We start from the raw sequence: 15,726 nt of genomic DNA, 5'->3' as shown, positions 1-15,726 counted from the left end.
CGACTTCTCTCAAGGCTCAGTTCCAGTGTTCAGAAGCAGGCGGTGCGCAGACCACCCAGGACAGAAAGGCCCGTCCACTCCCCCACCCCACACCAACCCAGACCTACCACACAGGGTCCAGGCCACTGCTGCTCCGCAGCCACACCTCGCCCTGCACTGTGTGCCCAGATCTGGGTCTGTCTGGCTCCTGGGAGCCCTGAAGGGCAGGGGCTGGCACATGGGAGGCACTCAACCCATGCCTGCTGGTGACAGCGCCCACCCTCTGTGGCTGGTGAGGACAGGGCGTGAGGCCCGGCAGTTGCTCCCTCCCTCTGAGGGCATCAGGAGCCAGGCCCCTCTTTGGGGACCCTCTTGCTCAGGGCCCCTCCAGGCTGGCGTGCGAGCCCTACAGCCCCGGGGCTGTGGGGGCACTGAGTCCAGCACTCACCCTGCTTAGAGCAGCTCTGGAAACAGCACTTGCCAGCCCAGAGGCTGGAGGAGCACCCTCTCCATCCACCGCTTCTGGGGCACCACCCACCCCACCTGCATGGCTTGCCCTCCCTTCTCCAATGTCCACCTGCACAGGTGTCTCCTGTACAACCTTCCAGGACTCTGCCTGAAAACTCTGCTCTCTAGGGTCATGCACTGGGGAACCACTTATGGCCAGGATTCCGGAGTCGCAGCTCTGTGCCTCAGTTTCCCTACCTGTGCAGTGGACTGTTGGGGGGGCTCGGGTCCCCTGGCAGCCCACTTGCCCTCCATCTTCTGGGCCAGAGGCAGTGGGTGGAAAGAGCAAAGGCGCAATAGAGGCAGAGGGGGGAGTGGAAGGGGGACAGCCCCAGACCTAGACCGCAGGGGTGAGGGCCTCTTGGGTCCTCAGGGGCAACCCCGCTTCATCACATTCTGCTAGACAGGGTGTGCCCCCAGCGGCCTGCTGCCCTCCGCCCACCCAGAAATCCTGTCCTGGTCCCCACCCGTGCAGCCCTGGCTGGGCCCAGCCCTCTGGGGCTCTTCGGTGAAGGGCTGGGCCCTGAGGCAGGCATGGTTGGGGCAGAGGGAGGCCCAGGAGCAGATCACACCCTGGGGCTTCCTGAGGGAGGGGGACTTTAATCCTGGCTCTAGGGCAGTACCCAGGACTGGGACCCTCCAAGCAGGTCAGGGCCAGGGCCTGGGACCTTCCAGGGCGTGGGCAGCTGGGAGTCATGTGCCACTGTCTCAGTGCAGGACAGAGGGCGAGGGGGGAGGAATTTCCAGGGAAAATCTGAGGCCCAGGCGAGTCCACACTGGGCCAGGGAGGGCGTTTCTGGTGAATCCTTGCCCCATGATGAGCCCGTGCTGCTGACTCGAGCTGACCATCGGGGCCTGCTGATCCGTCACTCGCGGCCATGGGCCCAGCGCTGCCCCTGGAAGTCAAGCTCCCCATCACAGAATGGGGCTGCTGCTTGCCTTCTGCTCCTCTGCTGTGGGGGGCTCCCTCGGGCCATGGTGTGCAGGACTCTCCCGCCTGGGCATTAGATGGTCTGGGGAAGCATGCTGAGAAAAGGACATTTGAAGGGGTCTTGAAGGACATACAGGAGTTTAAGGCTGGCTCAAGGCCAGGTGAGGATCCAACCTGAGGGAGTGGGGTGAGGCCCAGCTCTACGGTGGGTGGGGGTGGATACCTGGAGGCTCAAAGTCCTCATGGGGGCCTGTGTGCAGGGCAGAGCAGCAGGGCCGAGAGGATTGAGACAGCGACTGTCCCACGTGACAACTAAGGGTGGATTCCGCTCTCCATGTGCGGATCCTGGTGACTCACCCAGAGCCGCCACGTGGGCTACCAGTCCTGGCTGGAAAATGGGCACAACCTGGACCCTACAGTGCCTGAGGCTTACGTGTCCTATAAACCGTGGAGCTGCGCCTCAAAAGAAACATCTCCTGGTGTTCACCTGTCAGACAGCATGCAGGCCTCTGTTGTAGCCAGGAGGGGCAGGGCAGGCTTGGGGAACTGAGACCTCAGGGGTGTGTGCCACCCAGTTCATGACACCCCAGGCACAGCCTGACCCCAAGGCTCCTGGCATTAGGGTCACCCACTTCCATGTTGAACCTGACCGGGGGCCCCGCCTCTGTGCCCCAGGTGAGGAACAAGGTCAGAGGGAAGGCTTGCGTCCTAGAAGGAGGACAAGCCCTCGGAGCAGGGCTGAACAACTCTCAGGGACACAGGATTCCCCGACCACATAAGCCACAGCCCCCAGTGACCCAGTGTGACACTTCGCGGGGACCAGGCGGCCTGGGGTGGACCCTTCCTGCAGGGGCTCATGCAGCAGCCCAGGCAGCCACACTGAATATTCCAGCCCGGGCTGTGGAGGAAGGCCCAGCACTCCTGGACCACCCCAACCCCAGGGACAAGTGGCCTTTTCTGCAGCCAGATGGGGACGGCCACACATCTGCCCCTTTGTCCTGGAGTCTGGAGCACCCATCATGCCAAACCAGGACAGGCAGGAGCAGGGACTAGGGGCAGAGCGCAGGCAGGGCTGGCCTGGACAGCAGCTGGGGGTGGCCTTGGCCGCTAGGGGTCATGCAGCACAGAGGGGACGGCACATTTATTGCTCATCACTGACACTCAGGGCCAGGCCGCTGCCAGCACAGCGCTCAAGGCCCCAACAGCCACTGACTCCACGGGCTGAAACCCAGGCCCCCTCGGCACCAATGGCAGCTCCAAGGGCCCCATGGCTGACACAGGCACCGGTCCTCCCTTGAGGCTGTCACACCAGGGCGGGCGAGGAGAGCCCCCCAGCCTGGGCGTCCCACCGTCTGTCCCCGCTTTGGAAAATGCCCCCTTAGCCTTTAAGAGGTGTTCACATAGGCACTGTCCCTGGAAGGTGTCCTGGACACACCTCCCCGACCCCCCCACACTGTTGTCCCCGTGGGGGGACCTCCTCCATGCCCCTGGCTTCTGCGAGGGGTAGGGGTGCCCACATAGTTCCGGGACTCACAGGCTGGCATTCACACGCCAGCCCTGACACGTGTGCCTGGTCGCCTGTGGCAAACAAGCCCCTCTGCTGCTCCTCTCCGCAGCGCTGCCTGGCCTGTGTCAAGGGGCTCAGGCTGGGTGGGGGCTGCCCCGCCTCTTGGACTTGAGTGGACGCAGGCCTGGGCTGAGCCCAGTGCTGTCACATCAGCCTGAAGGCCAGAGAGCAGGGTCACCTCCCTGGTTCCTGGGCTGGCCTGGTCTCCTAGCACTGGGGAGGGCAGGGCAGGGATCCTGGGTCATCTCACCCTAGCTTCTGGCCCAGGCTGGAGCCTCGGCCCGGGAACTGGAGAAACACGAGATGGTCTCAGGCCCTGTGGGGCAGCCAGGGCCGTGGGGGCTCAGGGGTCAGATGCAGTGTGGCCTCGGGGACAATGCCCCTTCCCTCCTCCACCCCCTTCCTGCTTAGGCCCACCTGGGAGGGGTCAGACTCCCCCACCTGCACCCTTTGGCCTCAACACCCAGGGGAGCCTGTGGCAGTGGAGACTTCATATTGGCAACAAACAGCAGCTGGGATGGGCCGCGGGGCTGGACAGCAATGGCTGAGGCCCAGCCCCAGCACTCCTCCTCCATCATAGCCAACCCTCCTGCCGTCCCACTCTGGCCACCCAGGAGGCCCCCAAGCCCCGCCCCACCATCTGTGTCTGGCAGGCATCGCTGACCATATAAGGTGCCTCTGGCCTCCCTGCCCAGCCCTTCGGTGCTCCCAGCTCCCTGATGCCCTGGGCGGCGGCCCCCTAGCCTGGGGTCTTGGTGGCGAAGGTCAGGTAGCCGGTGTGGCCCACGGCCTCCTTCATGGGCGTGCCGCTGCGGAAGGGGCCAGTGTCGGGGCTGGCAGGGCCATCTGTGCCCGCACCCAGGTCGGGCGGTGGCAGGCTGACAGTGCGCACGTTGTAGACCTGTGGCAGCACCTCCAAGGTGCTCAGCTCCGAGAAGCCACATGCCGCCAGCGCCTGGCACGTGCGCTGCACCTGCTCGATGCATGGAGAGAAGGAGCAGAAGCGCCCACCTGTGGGAAACAGGACCCGAGGGTCAGAGGGCAGGAGTGGCCTGTCTGGCCCTGGCATCCCTGAACTCCCACCCTAGGGTCTGAGGCCAACCTAAGATGGTCCCAGCACAGACTGCAAGCTCTCCAGAGCTGGTATGCAGGGCAGAGGGGCCTGGCCCTCAACCGGCAGCCCACCATGGGGCCTGGCGCCACTGTTCATGTCACCCAGCTTAGCCGCACCAGGCCCTCCCACATGCCAGGCACTGGGTCAAGCTCGTGCCGCCATTGTCTCACTTGGCCCACAGCGGGCACTGCTCTCCTGCCTTCCACGGGGCTGCTGGAGCGCTGGGCCCAGAGCAGCTCTGACAGCACGGCAGCGCGGGGCGGTGCGGGGGCCGCTGCTGTCACAGGAAATCAGAGGCTGTCACTGCTCCCAGGAACAGGAGGCGCCTACTCAAAGCACAGCCTGAGCATGACAGCCTCTCCCCGCCGCCTCCCACCAGGGCAGCCGCGGGCTTCACTTGGCCTGGCCTGCAGTGAATGAGAACCCAGCCCGGGTCGGTTCCTGTCCTGGCCGGGAGGACCTGGGGAAGCCAGGGCCGGGTAGAGGTATGTGGCCCAGACAAATGTCCTCAAATGTCCCTGAGGCTTAGTCCCCCCAGGTGTACCCTGACACGGGGCCGCCGGGAGGTTCAGGGTTAGAGGAGGCACCTTCTGTGTGACAACAGCCTAGACAGGGCACCGAGGCTGAGCGCACCGCACCCTCCCCAATGGCCTCCAGTGGCCAGCAGGAGACGCCAGGCCCCTGAATGAGCCCGGAGCCTTTGGACCCAGAACGGGGAGCTCGCAGGAGAAGGGACAGGTCCCAGAGGCAGGTGCAGGTTCCCTGGGCCACTCTGGAGGAAGGAGTGACAAAGGCAGCCTGGGGCCCCAGGAGGGCTTCTGCCGGGTTCAGCCTCCCCGGGACTATGGTTCAGGCCCAGAAGTGTCCTCAGAGCAGGGAGCCTAGGAGGCAGAGCATGGAGATCCCCACAGCTACCCCAAGGCCTCCTCAGCAGAGACCAGGACCCAGGAGTCAAGGCTGGGCCGGAGCCAGCAGGGAATCCCCGGCCACGGCCTTGCTGTCCGTACTAGGCCTCGGCTAGTCATTGAGGTGGGGCGGGGCGCCCCACACCCCCACCCTCCACCCTCTCACAATGCAACTCTCAGCTGGGAAGAAGGGGCCCCTGCTGCCTGAACTGCTCCTTCTCCAGAAAAGGGAAAAGCCTTGGGCCTCCCAGCCACCTCCCTGGCTTGAGGCCCGACCTTCCCCAGGGCTGCCCCGCCTCCGCACCCAGCATCTTCCCTAAAAGGGGCTCCCTGGGCTCCAGAGCTTGGGGTAGGAGAGACTTCGGGAACAGCACGGGCAGGGGATTCCAGACACCTCCAGCCGGGCCTGCCCTGCCCTTGGGTGGCACTGCCACCTTTCCCAATCGGGGGTTGACATCCTCCCCATCGGCCCATCCTCCCCAGCTCTGCCTCCCCTGGCCAGCCTGACCCACTCCTCATCTAAGGCCAAGACGAGGCCCTGGCCTAGCCACTGCCATGGTGTGGCTTGGTTTCTGGACCCCTCTGAGCTCCCAGGAGCTCAGTCCTGCACCCTTGCCCCACCCCCGCCTGGGCTGTACCTCTCCCGGAACCCCTAGTGCACCTTCGACCTTGAGGGCATCCCAGGCATGGCCCACAGCCTCCCAGGGTGATGGGATGTCCAGGAAGACGGCGTCGGCCACGTGGCTCACGCCAAAGCCGCTGCGGCATACATCCTGGGTGCGCACAGTCACCCAGCAGCCCACACGGTGCTCCTGGAACTCCTCCCGGGCCTTCTCTGCCCGCTGCTGGTGGAACTCCACCGTGTGCAGGTGGCCCGTGGGTGCAATGGTGCGGATGATGGCGTGGGACACTGAGCCACTGCCGGTGCCTGGCAGGACAAGATGGGAAGGGCAAGGCATCAGTTGGGACTGCTCGGGACCCACAGCCTCCCAGGAAACAACCCCCACCTCACCCTGGAGACCCACACAGTGCTCGGGAGGACCCCAGATTACAGGTGGGCGTTACTCCAGGGCTGTGTGGTCCCCGCTGCCTAGAGCCCTGGGCTAGCTTTGGGTTGGGCACCCTGTCTAGGGGTGAGCTGGGGTTGACAGGCTGTGTATGCCATGGTGTCCGTTGTGGGCACAGGCCAGGCCAGTGGCAACCCTGCCCTAGCCCACCTGGCGCATATATAGGGACTGAGAGCAGCCCAGCTGACTGGAGCCTCAGGGGAAATCTGTGCAGGGGGAACAGAGAGGCCCATCCCATCGCTCAGCCCTCTCTCCTTCCAGGCATGGCCAATCCCTTCCTCAGTCCCTGTCAACAGTGGCCTACCCTGCCGGCCCTCATGCCCACCTCTCCCCAGAAGCTCCTTGGTCCCCTTGAGACAGCCCACCCCCACCAAGCCTGCCTAAGCCTGACCCCAGCACACGGGGGCTGGGGCTCTGCCGTGGTCTGGTTGGACTCAGGACGCAGGGCCTGGCCACCAGCCACACAGCCCCAGTCCTCCCCAGCACACCTGCCCCCAGCTTCCCTCTGGATGGCCCCTCTGCTTGACTTTCTGTCCTGTGGAAAGGGCCAGGGCCTGCGTCCCTCCTTCTGCTCCACCTTCAGGGGAGTGGCATCTACCTGATGCCACTCCCATCCCCAGGCCCCTCCACTCGAGACTCCTGCTAGAGCAGCTACTGCACACTTGCCACCCATCCCTCGAACCCAAATCGCACTGAGCATCACAAGCGCTTGGGCCAGACCCATAGAGGTGCCTGCACTCCCTCTGTCCCATCCCACGTCCTGCCACCTCCCACATTCTTTGTAGGAAGCAGCCCCTCCCCTAGGTGCTCCCAGTCTGCTGCCTCTTTCCCCCTGCAGAGCCTGGCCATGCCTCCTTCCCACTCAGGGGCAAGTCAGACTTGCTGGCCTCTGGGGTGGAGCTCGCTTCCCCTCCAACCTCACTCCCAGCCCCTCTGCCTCCCTCACTGAGCCTGACTCGGCAGCACGCTCCAACTGCAGGGCCTCGGCATGCTCCTCCTTGGTGGTGCTATCCCTCGGCTCTTCGCAGGCCCCTTCTCATCATGTTCAACTCAAATGTCCCCTCCTCAGAGAGGTCTTCCCTGCCTGGCCTAGCTGGAGGGACCCCACTCTAGGTCCCCCTCAGACACGCAGCCCTGTCTCACAAGTTTCACAGTAACCAGTGGCATTGAGCCGCTCACCCAGGCTGTGTCCCCGCTCCTCAAGGGCAGGAACCTGGTCTGTCTTGTTCCGGTTCCGAGGAGGGGACCTGGCATATCTGAGGAGGCCAGGAGAAGCGTGCTGCTTGATTGAGCTCTCTCGCGAGAGTGGGGCAGGGGTGGAGAGGCCAGCACCCGCCACAGGATGCACAGGAGCAGCAGCTGATGGGCTTGGCTAAGTCCTGCTCTCCACCCTTCCCACCCAGACACCCCAGAGAGGGACACGGTGACCTGCAGCCCTCAGAAAGCCAGCATGGCCGTGCTAGGCACTCTTCGTGAACCTGAACCCTAGCTCTCCTGCCCATGAGGAACATGCCACCAACAACCTAGATGCCGAAGTGCCTGGGGCCAATCTTGGCTTCAATCACTGCACCGGGCAGCCCCAGCACCTGTATGTGTGCAGGGTTCCCACAGCCCAGGCCCTGGACTCAATGACAATGGTGCTCACATTCATTGGTGGCAGGTGAGGATCTGATCATGGATGAGGATGGGAAGACTCCCCACCTACAGTGAGCTCCTTGGGGTAGCCCTGGCCTCTTTCCAGAAGGTGCAACTCTCTCTGCTTCACCATCAGCACTGAGGACTAGAGGTTGACGGTCAGCACCTAGGACAGTGCCAAGCATCCAGTTGGCCACACCCCACCAAGGCAAGCAGGACCCTCACTGGAGTACCAGTCCTCCCCAGCTCCCCCTGGCCCATTTACAGCCACCTCTCACTCCAGTTACAGCACCAGCCTCCTAATGGGCTTCCTTGCCTCCACCTTCACTCCCTGCTGTCTGCGTCCCAGAAAGATGTGAAAATAGAAACCGAGGAGTCCCATCTGTCTGTAGGAAGGGCAGGCTGGAGGCTCTGACCTCCACCTTTGTGTCAATTTCTGAGTTAAACTGAGGCAGCCTGAGGAACTCACCAGACTCACAGACTACAGAGCCGGGCCGAAGCTCCAACATCATGGTGATGAGGGCGATGTCGGTGGAGTAGAGGATCTGTGTGCGGTGCGGCAGGTTCAGCGTCCAGAGCTCCGGCGTGGGGTGCAGCACGTACACCCAGCCACCTCGGCCGCACGTCACCTTGGAGCCGAAGGGGCGGCCGATAAGGTCAACTGAGTGCCGCAGGACACCATGCCGGGTCTGGGTCTGTGCCCCACGCTGCACACGCACTGCCACCATTGCACCATGGCCCAGTGACAGGATGGCCGTGTCACCCTCCTTGATCAGCTCCTCGTATGCCACGAAGCTCATGGTGCTAATGTCTGGCAAGTGCCAAGGACCTGGGGAGGGGTGTGTGTAGGTATGAGCAAGTCAGGAGGCAGGATGAGGGTCTGGGGTCTAGGTAGAAGGCTTCGAGGCCTACATCCTAGCAGTGGGCATGGGTGGGGTGTGGCTAGTTCAGCCTCTGCAACTGCCTGACAGGGAGCCCTATTAATAGCGCTGCACTCTGGCCTGGCCTCTGAAGTCTGTCTTGGTCTAGGACAAGAGACAGGGACTATGAGCCTAAATCAGAGATGAAAAGACTGAGGCTTGGCAATGGCGGAGGTCGGTCCCAAGGATTTCCGGAGTGAGGACCCGACCCTCCCATCACCCTTCTCCATGAGTCAGACTCCCATTCCCCAGGTGTGAGAGGAGGAAGCGCCTTTGCGAGGTGTCCACCGGCGGGGGAGAGGCAAATGGTCAATGAGGTCACCTCCAAGCCAGGCTTGATTCATCGCCCCAGTCTCCCCCACAGGGACTGGGTAGCAGGGTATGACAGAGGGGTAAGGGCTCCCCAGGAAGGGGCTGGTGACTCGGAGCTGGCCGTCCACGCAAACACCGCCCAGCCGGTGCAGAGGCAGCAAGGGGCCAGGCCGGGCCGGCGGAGGCCGCCCATGCGAGGCTGGAGGAACAGGACTTGCGCGCCGCGCTCGGCCCGGGCCACTCTCACCCACGCCCTGCCACCCTGGGCCCCGCGGAGTCTCACCTGCGACGCTCCCGCCGCCGGTGCTCCACACGTGCCTCCGCGACGCGCGGCGGGGGCGGCCACAACACTTCCGGCTCCGCGCCCGCTGATGACGTCGCGCCCCGCCTCGCCCCCTCCGCGCACGGAATCCTGGGAGCGCCAGGCTGCCCTTCCCGCCCCTCCCAAAGGACGTTTCCTGGGCGACTTCTTGCCTCATGTGAGCTGCTCTGTTTACACTTGCTGGTCGCTGGAAGATCGAAAGACTGTACAAAATCCACATGGCGGCCGGCCGGCGTGGTGGCTGTCGCCTGTGATCCCGCGCTTTGGGAGGCCGAGGCGGGAGGTTCTTCTGTGCTGAGGAGTTCGAGACCAGCCCGGGAAACGTAGTGAGACCCCCACCATCTCTACAAATAATAACAAACAAACAAAAGGTCCCCCCGCCCCGCCGGCCGCGGCTTGCCATCGCACCCAGGCACATTTGAAGGGCGGCAGGAGCTAAGGCCTGGCTGTCACTGCTGTCCCGGACCCCTTTGACAGCCCCTGGGGATCCACCAAAGGGCTGGCCCGTGGCTCACTGCCCAGTCCTCTGTGAGGACACTTTGCCATAGACATTTTGTTATTGCAGACTGCTCTGGAAACACCCCTGACTGGGCCCTAAGATGAATTCCAGAAAGGAATCGCAGGTCAAGGGGCCGTCCTAAAAGGCTTGGGCTAGCGTCAGCCAGAGCTCTGTGCAGCAGATGGGGACCTGGAAAAGTCTGCAGAAGTGGCCTTCCTCCCAGGCCCTGCCTCCCCCGATGGGGGCACGTTCTCCTGAGTGCAGAGCTGCTTCTAGGAGGGAGAGGGGGTCATGTATCCCTTCCTGGGAACCAAGGCATAGTGAGAACCGGATGACTTGGGCCCACTTTTGAGTCTGGTGAGGAGCCTGAGCAGGAGACTGGAGGAGGTGCTGCTGGAGGACAGGCAAAAAAGGGAAGCGGGAGTGGTGTTCTGTCTCAGCAACGCCATTCCCAGCTGGCTTCTCTGTGGAGTGTGTGTGCAGGGGAGCGGGGGCAGGGGACACAGATTTTCTTCCTCCAGCCCTTAGCTCTCGGGACCAGAGCTTGGAGAGGAACAGAGACTCCCCTACCCAGCCTACTAGGGTTTAGCCTATGCCCGAACCCAAGCCAGTTAGCAATGACCCTAGGCCACCTTCCCCAGTCACTCAGCCACTCCAGCCTGGTAAAATGAGGTGGCCAGGCTCCTTGAGAGCAAGCTCTGCTCTGGAGCCCTGGCAGCCTGTGGGACACTCTCAACTCTCTCGCCTCTGGGGCAGGCCAGGCCACGGTGTTTGTGGCCCTTACATTGGCTTCTCAGGGTCCATCATGGAAACCCAGGGTTCCAACCTCAGCCCCTCTGCATCTCTGTCCTAGCTGCGGCTGAGAGCCCCCAGGAGTAAGCTGACGAGAGGCCTTCCATGGCCTCCCACTCTTTGGGCTCCTATCCCTGTGGGGCCACAACACTGGCCACCAGCTGCCTCTCCCTCTGCCTCATGGCCTCCCTGCCTTCTGCTCTCAACGCTGAGGCAACCCAGAGCCATCCGCAGCTCCCCAGCCTGTGTTCGAGCGGGTGCTTGTCTCCCTTGATGGTGCACCCGCCTGAGTCACCCCCTAATTTCTGCCCTGGGGGGTTCTGACTTTCTACTTCTCTTGGGTTTCTCTTCCCCAGCCTCTCAGCTGTGGTGTGGAGTCAAGGCCAAGTGCCTATGAGGGCCTAAGTGAGGACTTGGTGACTCGTCGCTGGTTTCCCTTGGTTCCAGCTTCCCACTTGCCTCTGTCCATTACGGCTGGTCAGCTCCTCCAGTGCCCCTTCCTCCAGGCAACCTCCTCAGCCCTGCCCACCTGCTCCATCTGAGCCTGCCCCAGTCCCCAGCCTGAGTCCTCAAACAGAACCACCCCCCTCTACCCCAGCTGATGAGTCCCTGTGCAGAGTTTGTGCTGGGGCTCCCCTAACAAGGGCTGATGCTGTGTATGCCCAGCTGTGTCATCTTATTGAATTCTCCCCAGGATCCTAGCAGGGAGGGAACACTTCACAGATGGGGAAACTGAAACTCAGAGAGCTTAAATAACTTGCCTAAGGTCACAGCCAGTGAGGTCAAAGTGGGATTAGGATTTAAAGCCAATCAACCCGCAAAGCTCAGCACTGAGGAGGCTGAGGAAGGAGGACTGCTTGAGGCCAGGGGTTGGAGTTCCACATGGACAACATAGCAAGACCCTATCTCTTAATTAATTAATTAATAATTAAAGCCAGTAAACCGGCTTCAGAGAACCAATGGCTGATTTGAAGAAAGGTGGGAACAGGCAGGAAGATGCCCACTGGGGAGGCTGCTCTGCCCAAATGCCTGGCAGGGACCACGTGACTGCAGTCCCTCCCCACTGACCAGCACAGCCTCCTACCCCACTGTGCTCTGTGAACCCCAGTCAGCCCCTGTCCCTCTCCTGACCTCAGCCCACTTCCTCTTTGGGTTCTGCAGAACTCAGCGGCAGGACACTGGGAGGAAGCAATGCTGCCTCCGGCTGTACTCTGGGAGCAGACTCCAAGGATGGCTCCCAGTGCCCTACCTGGAGCCTGCCCTGGGCCTGCCCTGCTGAGCGGGGTCATGTTCTGTGGATAAAAGGCCTGGGCCTCCTTCGAAGCCCCCTCCAGGCCCAGTGGTTCATGTGTAACCGGGTGTGGTTTCTGAGGAACCTGGACCAAACACTGGCCTGGTAACGTCATCCAGCCTCCTGCCTGCATGCTGCCAAAGCAGCTACTGTGGGCCCTGGGGAGAGCAGGGGTCTGCAGACAGGGGAGTCAGCTGGAGGAGAGGCCGCCACCTTCCAGACTCCTCCCCTTGTGCCCCTCCTCTGGGGGCCACTAAGGCTCCCAATCAGCCCCTGCCTGGGGAGTCTCACCCTGACATTTATGTCTGAAGGCCTTGAGGGCCACCTCCCCACTGTCATCTGCTGCTGCTGCCCCCGTTGCAGCTGCCTGGCCCCCTGCACTGTCGGTCTGCCCCAGGCAGGCTAGTACAGGGCCGGGCTCTGGGAGGGTGGCAGGATTTCTGGGCCCATGACTGGACACCTCTGTCACCCAACTTCTGATCTATCTGCACATTGAGACCAGCCTGGCCAACACAGCGAGATCCCTGTCTCAACAGAATAAAAACAAAAATAAAATGATGATCTGTCTGCACACTGGGGGCAAAAATACCCACCTCAAAAGGCTGAGGGTTGCCAGCGGCCCCAGCCCGGAGCCGCCCCAGTGTCCAGCTCACTGCTTGCCATAGGCAGCCCTGCCCTCTGGACCTCACCTCTGCAGTTCTGCCCTTGCCTGTGGAGGGAAAGTGTGGGGAAAAGAAAGAGAGATCAGACTGTTATTGTGTCTATGTAGAAAGAAGAAGACATAAGAAATTCCATTTTGTTCTGTACTAAGAAAAATTCTTCTGCCTTGAGATGCTGTTAATCTGTAACCCTAGCCCCAAACCTGTGCTCGAAAAAACGTGCTGTGTTGACTCCAGGTTTAATGAATTTAGGGCTGTGCAGGATGTGCTGTGGTAAAAATGTGTTTGCAGGCAGTATGCTTGGTAAAAGTTATTGCCATTCTCCAGTCTCAAGTACCCAGGGGCACAATGCACTGTGGAAGGCCGCAGGGACCTCTGCCCAAGAAAGCCTGGGTATTGTCCAAGGTTTCCCCCCACTGAGACAGCCTGAGATATGGCCTCGTGGGAAGGGAAGGACCTGACTGTCCCCCAGCCTGACACCCGTAAAGGGTCTGTGCTGAGGAGGAGTAGTGAAAGAGGAAGCCCTCTTTGTAGTTAAGAGGAAGGCATCTGTCTTCTGCTCGTCCCTGGGAATGGAATGTCTCAGTGTAAAACCCGATCGTACATTCTATTTACTGAGATAGGAGAAAACCGCCCTTATGGCTGGAGTTGAGACATGCTGGTGGCAATACTGGTCTTTACTGCACTGAGATGTTTGTGTAAAGTCAAAGATAAATCTGACCTACGTGCACATCGAGGCACAGCACCTTTCCTTAAACTTATTTATGACACAGACACCTTTGCTCACATGTTTTCCTGCTGACCCTCTCCCCACCATTACCCTATAGTCCTGCCACATCCCCCTCACCGATAGAGTAGAGATAGCGATCAGTAAATACTGAGGGAACTCAGAGACCAGTGCCGGCGCCGCGTGGGTCCTCCGTATGCTGAGCGCCGGTCCCCTGGACCCACTGTTCTTTCTCTATACTTTGTCTCTGTGTCTTACTTCTTTTCTAAGTCTCTCGACCCACCTGACGAGAAATACCCACAGGTGTGGAGGGGCTGGCCCCCTTCAGGAAAGGAGAAAGGGGGCCCTTTCCCATGGGGGGGCCTGGGGAAGCAGGTTAGGCTCTCAGCCAGGAGGGTGAGAGAGGGGAGGGGTGGCCTTCTGAGAAGCTGCAGATGCTGAAGACAGAGGAAGTCCTGAGTGTGGCCCCCAAGTCTCTCCCCCAAGTCTGCCTCCAGGGGCTGCAGCTATCCCTTCCAGAAATAGAAACTTAAGCCCTTCAGGCTTTGTGGGGTAGTGGGTGGGCAGCTGCAGAAATATCTAAAACTGGGGGAAGAGGCTGCATGGGGCACAGAGTGCAGGAATTCCAGGCTTAAGGGACACCTGCTGTCTGGCCAGCCCAGAGGGGCCATTTGCCTTTTTTACATGGGTTGGTTTTACTAGTCTAAAAAATGCTGACTTGGAACAGGACGAAGTATGCTAAGAAGCAAAGAGGCATGTGTCTCCTCTGCAGTGACCATGGGGATGAGACAAGAGGCAGGGCCCACACATAGATGCTAACATAGGCAGAGGTGAACGGGCTTCCCCTGCCTTTGGGCCTTGGCTCTGGTGCCGTCTCCTCAGAGGCATCTATTTGGGATCCCTTGTACCTGGAACTGCAGTGTTCTGTGTCCGCCTGACCCCAGCAGCACTGATCTGATGTCATCTGGTTTGCTGGACTGCTGGCTCATGGCCAGTCTTCCTCCAGCAGCAGGCGCTGTGTACCTTGCTGCCTGACGCATCCCCAGCGGCTGGCACTAGGCAGGTGCTCACTGTGCCACTGCTGGAGGGATTTATATCAAATATACCCACAGATAAGGGTTCCCCCCTTCCTTGCCTTATTCACGGAGCAACGGATGAGGGTCCTTGATGGATATTAACCCCACATACTCCACTTCCCCCTCTTAACAGCTGCATAGTATTCCATAGCAAGCAGGTGCCTTCCTACCCTTGGCCAGTCCCGCCTGATGGGCATCGGGTTGTATCCAGATGTGTTTGTTTTTCCCTCCATAGATCTCTTGGTCCATTAGTGGAGAGAACTGAGACATCCTTTCTAAGGGCTGCATTCCTAGAAGGGGGATTGCTGGGTCACGGAGTTCCAACATTGTTAATGTTAATAGATTCTGCCAAATTACCTTGCAAAAAGCAGGCAGCAATTCAAGTTGCAGGCAGCGTGTGGACGTGTCTCCCCTCATTCCAACTCATAGCCAGCACTGGCTGGGGTCGATCTGAGAGTGCTGGGGGTAGGGAGAGGTGGAGTCACTGCTTAATTTGCATGACTCTAGTTATTCGTGATATGTTTTTTTTTTCTTCTTCTTCTTTAAATCGCATTTATGCTTATTGTTTATTAGCGTTTCCTCCCATCCTTGCCTGAAGTCTCTGGGGACTGCCTTTGGGGGTCGGGTGAGCTTGTCCCCTGCGAAGAGGGCCCAGGGTTGGGGTCTGGAAACTCCAAGGCTGCACTTGCCAGCGGCCTCTTAAGACCACAGTGTCCCCGTGGTTTCTGGCTTGCATCCCCCGGAGCCCCAGGACTTGTCCAAGGTCAGGGCACCGCGGGTGCCCCCGGGCTGGGCCACAGCCAGAGTGCGCCTCCCGCGCGCCTTCGCTTTGCACCAAGATCGCCCAGGAGATGCCTGCGGGCACCTTGAGGAAGGTCGGCGGCTCCGGGCCAGCTCGCACTGGCCGGAGGTGGGGTGGGGGCAGTACCTGCTGCGGAAGCCCCGAACGCTTTCGCCCTGCCCCTCGCCGCCGCCGCGGGGGCTGGCTGGACTAGGCGGGCAGGCTAGAGGATGCGGATGAACCCGAGCGTTCTCGAGTGCCGGGAGGCTCTCCGCCTCAGTTTCCCGCTCGGAGGCAAGGGCGTGCGAGGGGATCCAGATATTCAAGGATCTGAGGTTTCGGCCTCGAGGTCTTGGGCGGGGGACTGGGCAGGCTGCGCGGGGTCCCAGCGGGGAGACGGCTCGGGTGGGCGGCCGGGGGTGTCGGGGGCTGCGGGCGGCGGACAAAGCGGCGGCACCACCCTGCGGCGCGGGCCAATGGAATGAATGGGCTATAAATATCCGCCAATGGGCGGCCCTCGTTGCGTCCCTTAAGAGCCGCGGGAGCGCGGAGCGGCCGCTGTTCGCCTGCGTCGCTCCGGGAGCTGCCGACGGACGGAGCGCCCCGCCCCGCCCGGCCGCCCGGTGAGTGGGCCCGGGGGCC

At 61.4% G+C, this 15,726-nt stretch overlaps 1 protein-coding gene across 6 annotated transcripts; it reads right to left on the bottom strand.

Annotated features, from left to right (window-relative positions):
* Positions 1 to 1,538: 1,538 nt before the first annotated feature.
* Positions 1,539 to 15,701, bottom strand: TRMT61A (tRNA methyltransferase 61A). Of its 6 annotated transcripts, XM_017851504.1 has the most exons (8): positions 15,232 to 15,696; positions 14,661 to 14,762; positions 12,435 to 12,550; positions 9,221 to 9,553; positions 8,175 to 8,534; positions 7,716 to 7,871; positions 5,665 to 5,931; positions 3,461 to 3,995 (listed from the first exon to the last, which is right to left on the bottom strand). In XM_017851504.1, exons 4-8 carry the CDS (start codon positions 9,477 to 9,479, stop codon positions 3,724 to 3,726), a joined length of 1,314 nt encoding a protein of 437 aa, XP_017706993.1. In that variant the 5' UTR covers positions 9,480 to 9,553; positions 12,435 to 12,550; positions 14,661 to 14,762; positions 15,232 to 15,696; the 3' UTR covers positions 3,461 to 3,723. The 6 variants fall into 6 exon arrangements, with proteins under 6 accessions (XP_017706996.1, XP_017706993.1, XP_017706997.1 ...); XM_017851508.1 differs by having other exon boundaries at positions 5,642 to 5,931; positions 14,661 to 15,700; XM_017851502.1 differs by having other exon boundaries at positions 14,661 to 15,696.
* Between the last annotated feature and the right edge of the window lie 25 nt (positions 15,702 to 15,726).

This window comes from Rhinopithecus bieti, unplaced genomic scaffold (genome assembly GCF_001698545.2).
Source record: "Rhinopithecus bieti isolate Rb0 unplaced genomic scaffold, ASM169854v2 scaffold_34310, whole genome shotgun sequence".
Taxonomy (NCBI): Eukaryota; Metazoa; Chordata; class Mammalia; order Primates; family Cercopithecidae; genus Rhinopithecus; species Rhinopithecus bieti.
Note: the sequence above shows the minus strand (reverse complement) of the source record. Positions and strands in the feature narration are given on the sequence as shown.